The following is a 14,649-nucleotide window of genomic DNA, read 5'->3' as shown; positions in this document are numbered from 1 at the left end:
CGTGCCGCGCCAGGCACCGACCGCGTCTGCTGCTGCGCATCCGAAACCCAGGAACGGCGACTCTGGAGCCGCCGCCCAGGACAGGAGCGGAGCCGCGTCCGCGGGCAGTGGGGCTATGAGCAAACACGGCTCTGGGGTTCACAGAAAACCAGGGGCACAGAGATACGAACGTGGCCCGGCGCCGCGGCAGAGCCAGCAGAGGCGCGTGCAGGAGCCGCGGTGAGCAGACGACATCTGCAGGGCACTTACCGAGGCACCGCCTTCCCATTGCAGAACAAAACTAAAGGAAAAAGGACCGAGGGTATTTGCAGCTTTAGATTGTTTTAAAAACCCATGATTTTAAATGTTGGCAATGTATCTTTGGCTCCTCGCAACGTTTTCCAGAGGCTGTTAGAGCTGTGTGTACTTTAAGAGCCCAAAGGGAGAAAATTCCCAAGACACCCGAAACTAGAGAAGCAAGGGCACAACTCCATGGCTGTTACGCGTCCTATTAAAAGTCAGGATTTCCAAAGTTAGCGAACTCAAAGCTACAGCAGACACTGAAACAGCCCGTGCTGGAAAGGCACTGCAGGAAGTGGAAATGCCGATCCAGTACCAGTTTGCAGAAGTGAAACATCTCAGCGGAGACCAGAGCTCCCAGTGCCCAGAGCTCCCCCAGCAGCAGCCTCCCTGTGGGCAGCGTGGGCTGCAGCAGGCAGCGCCCGGCCTGCCCCCGGCCCTTGTGTGAGCGCCTCCAGCACCTCCCTCGCCTGCCCCCACCACAACCCGCACACCAAAGCCACTTCAGAGCGTCCTCTTCTCTCCCTGTGACCCTTCTGCCTCCTCCTTCCTGATCTAGTAAGGGAGTCCCTACATGAACTGCTCAAGGCCTGCTCCTCTCGCCCTGCTATGTTGAAGTTTTTCCAAGTACGATGTTTACAATGACCTCAATCAGCCTCTGTCTCAGAAGGTGACTTCTCCCAGCCCTGCATTCTGTTTAACGTGGATCAGCGAGTGTCCCAGGACACAGATACTGGAGCCACAGATGTCAAGGAGGCCAGGAGCAGACAAAACAAAGACGCTTCCCGTGTTTTCCCAAACTTTCATGCTACGATTCCCTAATAAAAACGTGGAGCAGAGCAGGCAGAAGTGCAAACCTCAGCACACGTCTTTGGCTGCCTCATTCATGCTCCAGCCTTGTCCTCCTCCTCAAGAGGGGTTTTCTCTCTACAACCTGGCAGCTGCTTGCACGGAGAGAGGGGAATCACAGCCCAGGGTGCGACAGGGTCAGCTGGACCCGTGGCTTCAAGCAGAACCCTCCGACACTGCGGCGGTTGCAGACACAGGTTTAAAACCCAGGGTTTTACTCACAGAGGTAAACCAACATTATGGTCAGTACAAAACCCCTAAGCGAGTTCTGGTGTCATTTAAATTTGAGGTACTCTGTGCTCTCACACTTTCAGAATTTGACGTGCCACTGGTTGTCATCTTTAGGTTTACTTGTGACCGTATGCGGGGCAGGCCGCACATTTCGGGTCTCCTCAACCTCAGGAAGGTATGACCAAACCCATTTTACATTGGCTTCACATTTGTCAAACTTTTCTTCACAGTCACGAAAGAATTTATTTTTACAATACAGACTTAGGTTCTCCTGCACGATCCTGCCACGAGTCTCCTTCTCTGGAGACATTCAAAACCCGCCTGGACGCCTTCCTGTGCAACCTCATCTAGGTGTTCCTGCTCCGGCAGGGGGATTGGACTAGATGATCTTTTGAGGTCCCTTCCAATCCCTAACGTTCTGTGATTCTGTGATTCTGTGAAATTCAGCAGCCACAGAAGGTCTCTGCATGTGATCTCTGAGCCGTGGCACAGGGAAGTACAGCTGCAAGTCTTCTCTTACAGGGCGAGTATTCTTACCACCAGACTTTAGTATCTTCAACAGGGAAAATGGTTGCTGAATTCAACTTGACCTCCTTTTATAACAATTGTTTGTGAACACCTCTACGTTCTGCACGTTATCTCTAAAATACTGGTCGCATGTTGCCTCTCGATGGTCTCTCTCTACCCTCTCACACAACTTTTGCCCACCAGAACTTTTCTGACCCTTAAACATAAGGAGCTGGCACCGTGGGCTGCGCGTTCCCGTAAGGGCCGCGCGTATCACACAGACACTACGAGCTCTGTGAGACTGCACCCTGTGCACAAACAGGGCACATCAGCAACTGCTGATGTGGGTAAGAGCTGTAACTTTAGGGTTTTCCTTTCGGGAAGAAGAGCCGGGCGCTGTGCCTGAACCACAGCCTTTGGCTTCCCAAGAGCTGGCTGTGCACAGGGGAGGACTGAAGCATTTTTGTCTTGTGTCTTTTCAGGCTTCAGGGGGCAAAAAAGTAACTTTTTTACGCGAGTACAGTCCTTTTAACGGCAACACATTGAGAATTGAACTTCAACTAGGCAAGCTCGCTGAACATCACGTTGGCGAGCGCTGCAGGAAGCAAGTTCCACAGATTTAACAGTGGGAAATCCATACAAGCTTTACTGCCAGTACAGACATCAGGAAACAGCGCCACAGCGACCTGTCGAAAACCTGTCTACATCAACGAGACCAGAGTTAAAAGCACCCAACAGTGGCAAGCTGCAAAGCAGCGTCAGGAGCCGGTTACGGACAGGGTTATCTCTGGGAAGGCCGTCACTTCCCACCCTCTGCAGAGGAACGGCGGCTGCGCGTTTTACCTTTTGCCGTGCTGGAGGTGGACGCTGGTCTGGAGGACCTCTTGCGCTGGCCGTTCTCTACAGTGTCCTGTGAAGTGGCAGAATCCTCTGTTCTTGAATTTCTTCTATTTGGAGTTTTAGACTTTTCACAATTCTCTTTTGTCTCATTACTAATAAAGTGAGACAAAACAGCTCTGATGAAGTGTAAGAAGAATTACGTTTTTCTACGCGACTCAGACAAGCTGGAGGATGGACCCACACAGGCACCAGTTCCGGACTATTAGCACTGAAGATATGAAATGCTAGAGATACCAGAAGTTTTATCAGATGAAGAATGACCTGAGTAAGCCAGAGTACAGTCCATTTCTATTAAAAATTATCAGAGGGTACAGAATTGAGAAGTCCTCAAAGAGAATATTTTCAACATTAGAAGACCAAGAAATTAGATGCATTATAAATTGTCTGCTCTGTTATCCACAGTCGCCACCATTACTGAAGTCTAGGAAAAGCAAACAAGTCACATTAGAGACTATGATACGGAAATACGGAGTTGAAACTGCAGATGAACACAGGGAGAGATGATCAACTCTTCTGTGAGCACGCCAGCTTTGTTCTTACTGAACAGACGCACTCCATTGATCCAAGTGATTTCTTCAGGCATTAAAAAGCTTCAGATGTATTTAAAACTCTCTTCAAGCTTTAAGGCTTGAAGTTAAAATCTTTCCTTTTTTATAACAGAAAGATTTTTCCACTATAAGAAGTGATTTTAGGTAGTGTGGAAATCCACGTTTCTTGTCTCTGAGACAGTAAATGGAGTCCACCACTACATCTCGTCATTAACTCCTCTTTTACTTTATCACTCTTAACCCTGTAAACATCCCGAGGTTTGGGTGTTTTCTCCTTAGCGCATTAATGCCAGACAATTTCTGATGACTAAGTGGTCCCTGAAGATTAAGCTACACTTTCCTCCTGTGAATTCAAATGTAAGTAACTAATCAAATAGATGGTTTTTTAGTAACAGAGGAGGAGAAAGAAAACCCACTTCATGCCCTTTGGGTGACAGTTGCAAGATTTCAGGCTGTCTTAATCAGAGACCTGACTGAAAACCACAGAGAGCAGAGCCGTGCATTACAGGGGCTCCGCTACGGGGTCGGTGTTTCAGGGGAAGTCCTGCTTTGAGAGGAAAACCTATTGGAAATACCTGAAATACAGCAGCTTGTCAGTGAAAGGACAGACAAACGTTCTCAAGCAAGGAACCGCGCAGCAGAGGAGAACACGGGAGCACCTGGACTGCCTCAGATACAAAATAAATATTGAAATTCCTTTCGCCCCAAGTCAGCATTACGGGCAATCTGTGACCAGAATCCCCCAAACAGGTCACAGACTGGTCTTGTGTGACAAGAAACAACGGTCACCTGCTTTGGGTCATTCCTGGGGGTGAGCAAACAGGCCCTGCCAGCTGGAGCTCAGCTCTTACAGAAACATCTCACAGATCCCAGCACTGAGCCACAGGTGGGATTGCCTCACAGGAACTAACAGATCACTCCTCTCCTTTTATAGGAGGAAATCGAGTTGGCCCAAGTAAAAACACATCCAGCGCTTTGGAGTTCCAAGGCTCCTCTAAAGGTGGTACCATACGGCCTTGAAGTCCAGGAGCTCCAAGCTGATGGCTGTGAGACTCAGCCATCACTGGCCACTTGGCCTCACAGCTTTTCTGCCTCTCGTCTCGCTCAGAAAAGGGTCAGTTCAGACAAATCCAAACAGAAATGCACTTGCAGTAATTTGATGTGCAGTAATTTGATGTGCTGCATGGGTCTGGAGAACACAAGGACACTTCACTTGGGGAATCTGTCCATCTGCCCAGTGCCACACCTTCAGCTTTTTAGAAAAAAACTACCCTAAAAAAGACTTCCTGTGAAATTTCACTTCGCCTTTGGCACAACTAGAAAGGTAAGTACAGTTCAGTATTCAATTCAGACACTCCTGATCTGAGAAAGCGTTGCCATGTTCATCTCTTACTAAAGAAGCCACCGCCTGATTTCCTGAGCAGCCACCCGAGCGAACCACGTCTCTTGCCCTGCCCTGGGGACCACGTCGCTGACGAGGGCAGCATAAAAGCCCCAGCCCAATGCCAGCACAGCTATCTGAAACCTGAAGGCCTGTCCTTATAGCTGCCTAGGCCGAGTTGAAAAGCCTGGTGGGTTTAGAATCTAACAGTAATGGACCCTGGAAATCATATTTTCATCTGACAGAAGACAACCATTTGATATTTGATATTTTAATTACTGAATGTCTTAATTGGGACAAGATGAAGTTTCTATCTGACTTTCTTATCAGGTTTTGGCAAAGTGTCAACAAGCAAACACAGGGGAAATCTGGAGAAAACAGTCACGAAGGCAGCAGAAGAACAAATGTTAGAAAGACCTACTTGCATAAAACAGAAACGCACACAACAGCTGGGCTGCAGGCTCTGGGGGGTTTAGTTTGGATTTGTTTTCAGTAAATACTGAACAGTGGAACCATCAAGACCCTTCCAGGCCTGAAGGGGTAAGAGGAAACACCACCCAAAGCACGAAGACAAACCCAGGAAAACATTACCTTACACTCTGCATTTCAGCAGTTTCAAAACATTCAACTGGCCCAGCTTCTTACCAGGACAGAAAGGGTATGGACAAGAAAATGAAAAGCAGTAGCAGAAGTTGTGCAATTGAAGCAAAGAGAAAGGGGCTTCCTCCCCTGAAAGCTGTATCTATTCTGAGTCTACACAGACTATCTCCTTACCTTTGACCAGCAACTACTGGAGCATTTGTTTCAAGTTCTACAAGAGAAAAAGATAGTTTTTAAGTCTGCTGTAGAAGTACGTACCTGCTGACAAGGCATGACTATCTCACATTTTTCTCATTATATATCAGCTCTGAAGAATAAACTTCTCTTGTCTCTCATTATGCCCAAAGCAAAGTAAGCTGGTGTCAAACCAAGACCCACGTCAGCCAAGTGCTCCACACAAGTGCCACAGGGAAAAGTTAAAAGGAACTCTGGAGAAGAAAACTGCAGAGAAACCTCCTGACAAGGGCTACTGACCTCTCTCTTTTTAAACTGCCCTTTTAGACAGTTCATTACTTCTAAAACTTCTAGGTTTTATTAGTTTTAAACCTTAAAAGTACTCATCTGGATCTATTATGTATGTAAAATTTTGCCTTAACCCCACCACCTCTCACTGCAATATCTTCTCGTGCAAAGGAAGACCATTTTCTGAATCCAATTTACACTTCTAACGAATTGGAATAAACCTCTCGGGAGACGATGTCCAGAGAACTCTGACCTGCGCCGTTCTTTCTCTCTCTCTCATAGAGATTTTGTGTGTACAGAACAGGCTTCCTTTCGAGTCTTCACCTCAATAAACACCTTTCCTTTCCACCACATCAGATTTCTAATATTTTCACTGTCCGTCTCTTCATTCTCCCCAGATCCTCTGTTGCACAGGAGTACCTATACCTGTTCAGCACCTCTCGTGAGCCAGAGCCACTGCTTTAGGGGCTGCCATTGCCATGTCATGCAGGAACTCGCTCTTTGGTGGTCACACCGCCTATAGCATGCTCCGTATGGAGCCGTGGTGCACAAAACTGGGGCTTTGCTTTTAAGATCAATTTGGTCCCCAGAGTTTGCTAGGACGTGCACAAGGAATAAAGGTGTGGGGGCAAAAAAAGGAAGAAAACAGATAAAATTTGTCCCCTTACGGCAAATACTCCTTATAATTTGTATTTTTGGAGCATCAGACTTTCCACTGTAAGTGTGTATAGCTCAGTCTGGGAAAAACGGGTTTCTGGGTAAGAACAAAAATTGACTAAGTAACGTAAGGCAAGAGTTACTTTGCTTCCCACTCAAAATCTGAACAGGGACAAGATCCAACAGTTAAAACCAGCAGCGTCAGTGCATCCCCTCCAGCAGGAACTCCCTAACACAGCCAGGTCAGCACGGGGGCAACGCGCCGCGAGTGACTCGACTGGGTTTGTGACCATCTCAGCTGAGGGGGAGGATGGGGTACAGCAATGCTGTACCATTTTTCCTTTCTGAAAGCACCACTTCGAATCATACGGGAGGTGGCAACTTGATGGAGAGTGGCGCTGCCCACATGCATGGCCACATCCCTCCCTTGTCCCTACTCATCCTGGAGATGACGTTTGTTAGAACACCACAGAACTGATGGTGAAACGCCATGGTAGTGGATGGCAACAAAAAGTCACCTGCCAGGGCTCCACCCTGGAAACACTGCTGGGGCTCCATTGGCAGCTGCCCAGAAAAGAAAGGGATCACAGCTCCAAAACATTCCCAGCCTGGCTTTTGAAAATGTTTTCTGAAGTGTGCCATGTAAAAGGAAATCTCCTATTTGCTCTTAAAAAACTTCAACACTCAAACACGACGAGTCATGACAAAACCAGTCCCTCCAGCCCGCGACTGAGCATCTACAAACTGCTGGGTGATGCTTCCATTTCTTTTACTTGATCTGAACCATAGTGAATCTCCAAGAAGGCTTCAGAGACATCTAAAGCACAATGGATCCAACAGAGAAAAGCAATCCCCAAAGCACAGATAATAAAAAACCTCCAACCACCAAGCACATCAGTGACCTTTAAATAGTCATTAAAATAAACGCATTTTCAGTTACAAACAAAGTTTACATCACCTATACCCTGCTTTGCCAAAGTCAGATTTACCTGTTCTTTGAACAGTACTTTCTGATGTCACGACTGAACTTTTTTTCTGCGTTAGATGTTGAGAGGATGCTGGAATAAAAATGGAGGGGAAAGAGCATTATTTTCAAAGGGAGTCACAAGGATTTCTGCTGGGCAATTGAGCTGCTTCTACAAAATGCTGCATCTGCCATCTCACCGCACGTTTTTGTTGGTAGATGCAGTTGTCTTAACCCACCCCTCTACCCTTACCACACACGCTTCCCCAGTTTAAAAAAAAAACAACCTTTGGCAAAACCATCCCAAGCAAGTCTTCTTGAACCAGTGAGGAAATGAAGTATCATAAACCACGTTTTTAAAGGTAACGGGTTTTTACCAGACTGAGAAATTAAAGAAAGTCCTAGAAATTCAAGAGTTTTGTCTCTCTCGCTTTCATGCTCATTTCAACAGAAGTTCTGGGGGAAAAGGACATCTTTGTTAATGCAACAATGCCCTCACTATTTCCATTAAATATTTTATTTTATGCTCCATAGGCTCTCTTTCAGTCTCTGGCAACAAGATGATGTGACTTCACAATTCTTAGGTTGCCAGATTAAAAAAATAAGGTGGAAAAATGACTCTTGTCGGGCCAATGCTTTCTGGGTTTCTCTTCTACGTGATCACTAACTTAGGAAGAACATGAAGACAAAAAGTTAAGCATTTCTGTACAAGTAAAGAATATCCCCTTCCAATTTCTTTTCCTAACAAACCAGAATTCCTTCAAAGAGGAAAGCAGTATTATCAGGATGAACTCAAAGTGTCATCATTAAGTCAATAACTTGAAGAAGTTATAAAGTCTCTGGCAAGACTGAAGCAGAACACTAGTATCTACCAGTATAAAAGGCACCTTCAGCATCACTTCTGTCATTACTGATACATCCACTTCTTCTCCCCACTTCTAACAGCTCCGTGAAGTCACCCCTCTGTTACTGCATCGCATGCTCATGAGAAATACCCCACTGAAGCAGTAAAAAAAACTGAAATAAAACACCATGGCCTCAAGTTGCGCCAGGGGACGGTTAGATTGGATATTAGGGAAAATATCGTTACTGAAAGAGTGGTCAAGCACTGGCAGGGGCAGCCCAGGGAGGTGGTGGAGTCACCATCCCTGGAGGTGTTCAAAAATCGTGTGGATGTGGCACTTGGGAACATGGTTTAGTGGCCATGGTGGTGTGAGGTGGACGGTTGGACTTGATGATCTTAGAGGTCTTTTCCAGTCTTAATGATTCTGGGACTCTATGATCTGATTAACGAAATACAAGCCTGTGTACCACTGAGATATTAGAAACAAAACGTCAGCTGTCAACCTTGGCTACAGTGTCTAAACTTCATGGAGAAACACACCCAGGAAGCCTACAGAAGCGATCTCATTTCTCCCGTTTACGCAGGCCTTACCTGTGCTTTGGAGCAGCTCCTGATGTGCCCCTGCTTTTTCCTCGGCCATCCCAGCCCCGGTTTGCTCAGCTGGCAAACCGCTGTGGTTACTGCCGTTGGCGCTGGGCGCTGTGGGGGCCAGGTCTGGGGCTGCGGGAGCGCCGCCAGCCAGCAGCACGCTGGGAGGAGGAGTGCTTGTCGGTGCGCCTGGGGACGCGGAGGTGGGAGCAGCGGCCACGGTGCTGACGCTTGGATTGCCAGGCCCAGAAGTGCTCTGTTTCGTAAGGCTGGGTGCTGGAGGCGTCACGGTTTTGTTATTGAGCTCTGCTGGTGATTGCTCTGTTCCCAAACTGTTTGGGACTGATGCCTCTAGTCCCTGACCTTCAGCTTCTCCATCCACAGCATACTGCTCTTCCCCTTTCTCAAGGGAGCCAGTGACTTTCTTACATGCTTTAGTCAGCAAGAGTTGGCCAATCTTGTCGACTTTTCCCTTTCCCTTACTTGACGAAACGGGACTGCGTCTGTTCCCAGACCCTGGACTACTCGTGAGAAGAGGTGAAACAACAGGTCCAGACTGCATTGTGGGGACAGAGCACTGCTCGCTTGACCCAGCACTCTGAGGTGTCTCCTCTGGGCTGAAGTCTTTGATTTGCTGAGCAGGAAGATGGGAAGGAACACTGGAAGAAGTTGTAGCGGGAGAAGGAAGCTGAACTGGAGGTGCCAAGGGATTAAGAACCAGTGGCCTGTTGGTGGGAATACTGGAAACAGGACTGCTGGATGATGTGCTGGGAGAAGCGGTCCCGGAGAACTTTATGTTCTGCGGTAAATGCAAAGGACCAACGACTGCAACCGACTGAGGCATGAGGCTGGAGTTAGAAGTCATCGGGGCCGCTGGAACCGTGCTTGACTGAGAGCCCTTCATGACCTGAATTATTGATGATGAGTTTATAAAAACGGGTGTAATGAACTGTGGCCGGGCGTTAGACTGAGCCGCCGACTGCCCCTCAGACACCATAACCTTGTTCCCTACGTTGGGCATCGTGACAACAGTTGACACTAACGCAGGTTGCAAGTGAGATGGCAACGGTGCTGACGTATTAGCAGATGTAATAGGGTTTGAAGTGACAAAAACTGTTATCTGGTTGGGAGGTAAAGGACCTGAAATAGAAGAAGCGCTGACAGGCCTTTGCATTATGGGAGGAATGCTCTGTGCGACGTTGGAGTTTATTTCTCCCAGTTCCTGATGTCCCGGATTTGAACAGGGCTCATTATTTTGAGGCAAGCTAAGTGGGTTAGATGGCTCTTTGCTCGAGGATGAATCTTGCAGTGGAGGAATGACAGCGATCTTCTTGAGCTCCTCACCAGTGGTGACTATTGGTGCCATTTCAAGACCAGTCAGCCCAGGGGGCTTGATGGTTACGTTGGGAGCTCCAGAATTATCAAGAAGTTGACTTAAAGAAGTTGGTGTCTCCCTCAGAGCTGGAGATACCACGGCTTTACTCTCCTCCAAGACTGGAAGCTTACTGGTGTCTAACGCCTGTCCATCTTTTTTCGACTGTTCTTCTGGAACCAACATTTTCATTTCTGGAGCAGGGAGACCCTTTTGTTCAGTACTGGGCTGGTCTTTGTTACCTTGGACACCTTGTGCACTTGGACACTCGGTATCCTGAGGCGCACTAAGGGTCTCTTTATTGTCTTCAGGAATGCCAGTCATAGCAGGTACAGAAATGGCAGGATTCTGGTTACTCAGCATGTTATTATTTTGAAAACTTGTAGTTGCAGGTGTTGGCAAAGAGGAGGGACCACCCACCATATTTCTCTGTAATTCCATGTTCTGCAAGAGAGGTGGATTCTGCGGAGTTGTCAGTGATAATTTAGCTGCTTTTGAATTCTGTCTGCCAGGGCTTGGTGTAGTTTTCCTGCTGGATCCAGGGCTGGACCTTCGACTATTGCTTGGACTTGCTCTCTTTGTTCCTCCAGTGTTGGTTTGTTTTCCCGAATTCATGACCACACCTTCCAATTTGTGTGACTGCGGAGCAGCAAAACTCGACTGATTGCTAATGGTGAGATTTGATGGGGCTTGCCCAATGGCCTTCAAAGTAGTGGGATTAAGACCCTGCTGATCAAATCCTCTACTGAGATTAGGCCTGGGCGGTAAAGGAATATTTATCTGGGGAGGGAACAGCCCAGCTATAGAAGCATTGAGTCTCTCTGGAGACAAGCTAATTTCTGATGGTTCTGTGCTAGGTGGACGGTTATTAGGAGTCTGAGGATAGTACGGCCTTGGGCTTGCTCTGTTTGGGGTTTTAGGCCTTGAAGTTTGTGATGTGGTGGCAACATTTGGAAAATGGTGTGTGAGGGCGCTAGGCAGAGAATTAGACTGCTGCTGGGGACTTGCACCTTGGGCAGCTGAAAGTGGGGATGGTCCAGGTTTGGATCCTGTCATCATTAACTGGTTCTGTGAAACTACTAAATGAGATGTCAAATTATTCTGAGCTCCTGATGCTGGGGGGCCTTCAGCTCCACCTCCGTCTGGAAGGGAGGATACTGATGAAACCTCTCCGAGGGGTGAGCTGGAAGGATTCTGTACGTTATCTTGATAAACCATTTTTCTTGCATTATTTCCCAGAGGAGGATTGCCTGGCAAGGAAATCCGTTGTTTATCAGGAGATGGGGGCACTGATCCAGGACCTTGCAGGTTAACCATGACTGGCATGTTACCACTCTGTTGCATTGGCATTCGTTGAGCATCCGGATTCAGGGGCCCTCTGGGTGGGTGAACTCCCTGTGGTACAGGAAGCCTGACCGATTTGGGATCCTGCTGCATCATAAGCATCATCATCATCTGCTGCTGCTGCTGCTGCGGGGCTGGCGGTGGTCCTGGGGTTTGCTGTGGCGGGGGCTGCGGCTGTGGCTGCTGCGCGTGTGGCATGAGCTGAGGTGGCATCTGCTGAAGTGGTCTCTGCTCCACCGGCTGAGATGGATAACCTGACACAGCAAGAGGATACAGTCCTTAAAACCAAAGAGCAGAGAAAGCAGAACTTCCACAACGAACAGGATCAGGTAGCAAGCATAGCCAGGAGCCTGCTTATCTTACGCGAGGCTTTACAAATAAGGACAAAGATTTTACTCACTTCTTTAAAATATTTTTACTCAATGTGTGAATGACTCGCATGACATTTAATTAGAGATCTCTCAGTGTCCTGTATCAACTACCAGCTATTGCTCCAGACTCTTGCGACTTGAAAAGTCTCTGTAGCTGTCCATGGGCCTGCTTTCAGTTACAAATGCTGAGTTGGACTTCCACTGATTAACACTCCTTAAAGCAAACTCGAGACTCTGACAGGCGCTGCGGGACAAGGACAAGCATGCTACAGATCTGACATTTTCTAGTGCACAAAGTAGAATCTGCCATGTATTACTTGGCCAAAAATGGTGCTAAGAACCACCCATGTGGCTTGTAATAGAAATTCATGGACTTTGGATTTAATTCTCCCTATGTGCAAAGGATAATTCAAATGGCAGTCTCTATTTCTTAATTCTGAAAAATCAGCTATTGGTTAATGCTAAATTTTTAGGGCATCAGTTTGCGCTACAGCAAGAAATACAGAATTTTTTATCAATTGTGTTATTGCTGAGTAGCTCTACAGTATTCAATGTGACACCTGCAGGATGATAAATAAGAACGCGGCCAAATCCTCATTTTGAGCTAATTCAAAGAGAACACTTAAACAATAATACCAATTCCTTACGAGGAGGCAAAAAAGCTTTGGACTTGAACATGTGATAACACAAATACAACAGAGCTGACACAACGATCAGTAAAAGCTCTCCTGCAGTCATTACACTCAGATAATCCACACAACATCCCACTACCTGGTGGCCTACTTGCAAAATCTGAAAGTTTCGGGCCGGAATTATCTAAGTTCATTCCTTGCTCTCCAGACATCGAGGACTGATCGCTCTCCTCCAGGCCAGCTGGACACGGTTCTGAGGAACTGAAAGAAAAACAACTGCAGTTAAGATCCAGCCCTCACATCAGCGTTTGGCTTCTGCTTCCGTAACCAAGTATTCAAGTAATTAACTCCTAGCACTGCGCACAGACCTGCGGGTACCTCACTAAAATGCCCCACGAGCCCTGTTATAACACAACGAACCCAAACACAGAGTGCAGGTCTGCTGAGAGTCACTCCTGGGCCTTACACACTGACAGAAAGGAATCAAGTTGCCTGGTGCTCTGTTGATCTTCAGCGTTTCCTTTGTTTCTACCTCGAATCTGAGTTTTAAAAACAAAAGACCGCCAATGGATATTCCAAATTATAGAGAGACATATATTTAAACTGAATTTAAACTGATACTGCTGTGACATGTGTAGACATAGTTAAGTATCATGGGTAGATGCACAGGAATTTATTTTAGTGGTAGCACTGTGTCTTCCAGCGTCGTACCCTGAAGTGACCGGCTCAGAATATCAGAGACCTCTGCTAACGGCACAGCAAAAAGGCGCTGAGGCATCAGACATCGAAGTCACCTGCCAGAGCACAGCCCTCTGTGGGACACTGTGGCTCTGTAAAGGATCAAGGACTCACAGAGGGGTTTGGGTTGGAAAGGACCTTAAAGCTCCCCCAGTCCAACCCCCACGGGCAGGGACACCTCCACCAGCCCAGGCTGCTCAACCCCCATCCAACCTGGCCTTGGCCACTGCCAGGGAGGGGGCACCCACAGCTTCTCTGGGCAACCTGGGCCAGGGCCTCACCGCCCTCACAGTAAAGAATTTGTTCCTGATTTCTAATCTAAATCTACCCTCCTTCACCTTAAAGCCATTACCCCCCATCCTGTCCCTCCCCAGCTTTCCTGTGGCCCCTTCAGGTCCTGGAAGGTGCTCCCAGGTCTCCCTGGAGCCTTCTCTTCTTCAGGCTGAACAGCCCCAACTCTCTAAGCCTGTCCTCAAAACAGAGGAGCGTAGTGAGATCGATGTAACAAAAGCTCTGGGTTAAAATTGAAGACATCAGAATAAGCCCACTGAGAGAGGCGACACGCAGAAACACCAAGGACAAAAGAAACTGTCAGCAAAATAAGAATTTGAAGTACATAAAAGTGGAGAGATCTATCTATCTTAATTTTACTTGAGAGTAACGGTTTCTGGCACTTGCACAGCTGACATGGAGACACCCAGGCCTGTCCTAATGTCCTACGAACGACCTAAGAACGTTCAAAAAGCAGCGTGTGACTTGAAAGTCCCTGGACTTCTGCAGGACAAGACTGGGGAGAACACAAACCAAGGGAAAAGTAAGAAATGGGGCAAACGCAGAACTGTCCCAATCACGGCTGCTGAGCGGGCAAGGGCTGCCCAGGACGGCATTTGGAGTTAAACCTTGTGTCTAACCCAGCACAGCACCATGGTCACGGTGCAGCTGTTGGAGGCTCACATGCCCTCCACCCATAAATCTGATGAAAATTGGCAGGTTCATACACACGCCCCTGCAGCACCGCATTAGCAGCCACAAATGAACCAAAATTCTGGCAGCAAAATCACCCAGAGGAGCTGCAGCCTCTGATGTGGATGCCAGCCATGTGAACCAGAATAACCTCCAAAAATTGTGACTAGAAGCTTAAATTGTGATTTTGCCATTTATGATTCCTTCACAGTGGTGGGAGATTAAAAACACTATGGTTAAAGACGAGATCAAGAGCCGCTGCAGAGCATCGCTGCAAAACCAGGTTTAACCCAGAAAACAACTGCGGTGCGAAATCCACTCGTAGAAGAGGTCTCCTGCCAGATGGGTCCCACCAGGCAAGCCGTGCCAGCCCTGCAAAGCAGACGTAAGCTCTGCCCGCTACCAGAGAACAGCAGCTC

At 47.6% G+C, this 14,649-nt stretch overlaps 1 protein-coding gene across 1 annotated transcript in view; it reads right to left on the bottom strand.

Moving 5' to 3' along the window:
- LOC104545037 (nuclear receptor coactivator 6-like) overlaps window positions 1-12,790 on the bottom strand; it is a gene marked incomplete at its 5' end in the record, with an annotated part of 13,442 nt that extends 652 nt beyond the window's left edge. The window contains 5 exons of the mRNA XM_010190069.1: window positions 2,710-2,858; window positions 5,470-5,506; window positions 7,404-7,472; window positions 8,814-11,780; window positions 12,669-12,790. Coding sequence (XP_010188371.1) covers window positions 2,710-2,858; window positions 5,470-5,506; window positions 7,404-7,472; window positions 8,814-11,780; window positions 12,669-12,790 — 3,344 coding nt within the window. The remainder of the gene's footprint in view (window positions 1-2,709; window positions 2,859-5,469; window positions 5,507-7,403; window positions 7,473-8,813; window positions 11,781-12,668) is intronic.
- Window positions 12,791-14,649: the final 1,859 nt, after the last annotated feature.

The sequence above is a fragment of the Mesitornis unicolor genome, unplaced genomic scaffold (genome assembly GCF_000695765.1).
Source record: "Mesitornis unicolor isolate BGI_N332 unplaced genomic scaffold, ASM69576v1 scaffold17330, whole genome shotgun sequence".
In the NCBI taxonomy this organism is placed as follows: Eukaryota; Metazoa; Chordata; class Aves; order Mesitornithiformes; family Mesitornithidae; genus Mesitornis; species Mesitornis unicolor.
Note: the sequence above shows the minus strand (reverse complement) of the source record. Positions and strands in the feature narration are given on the sequence as shown.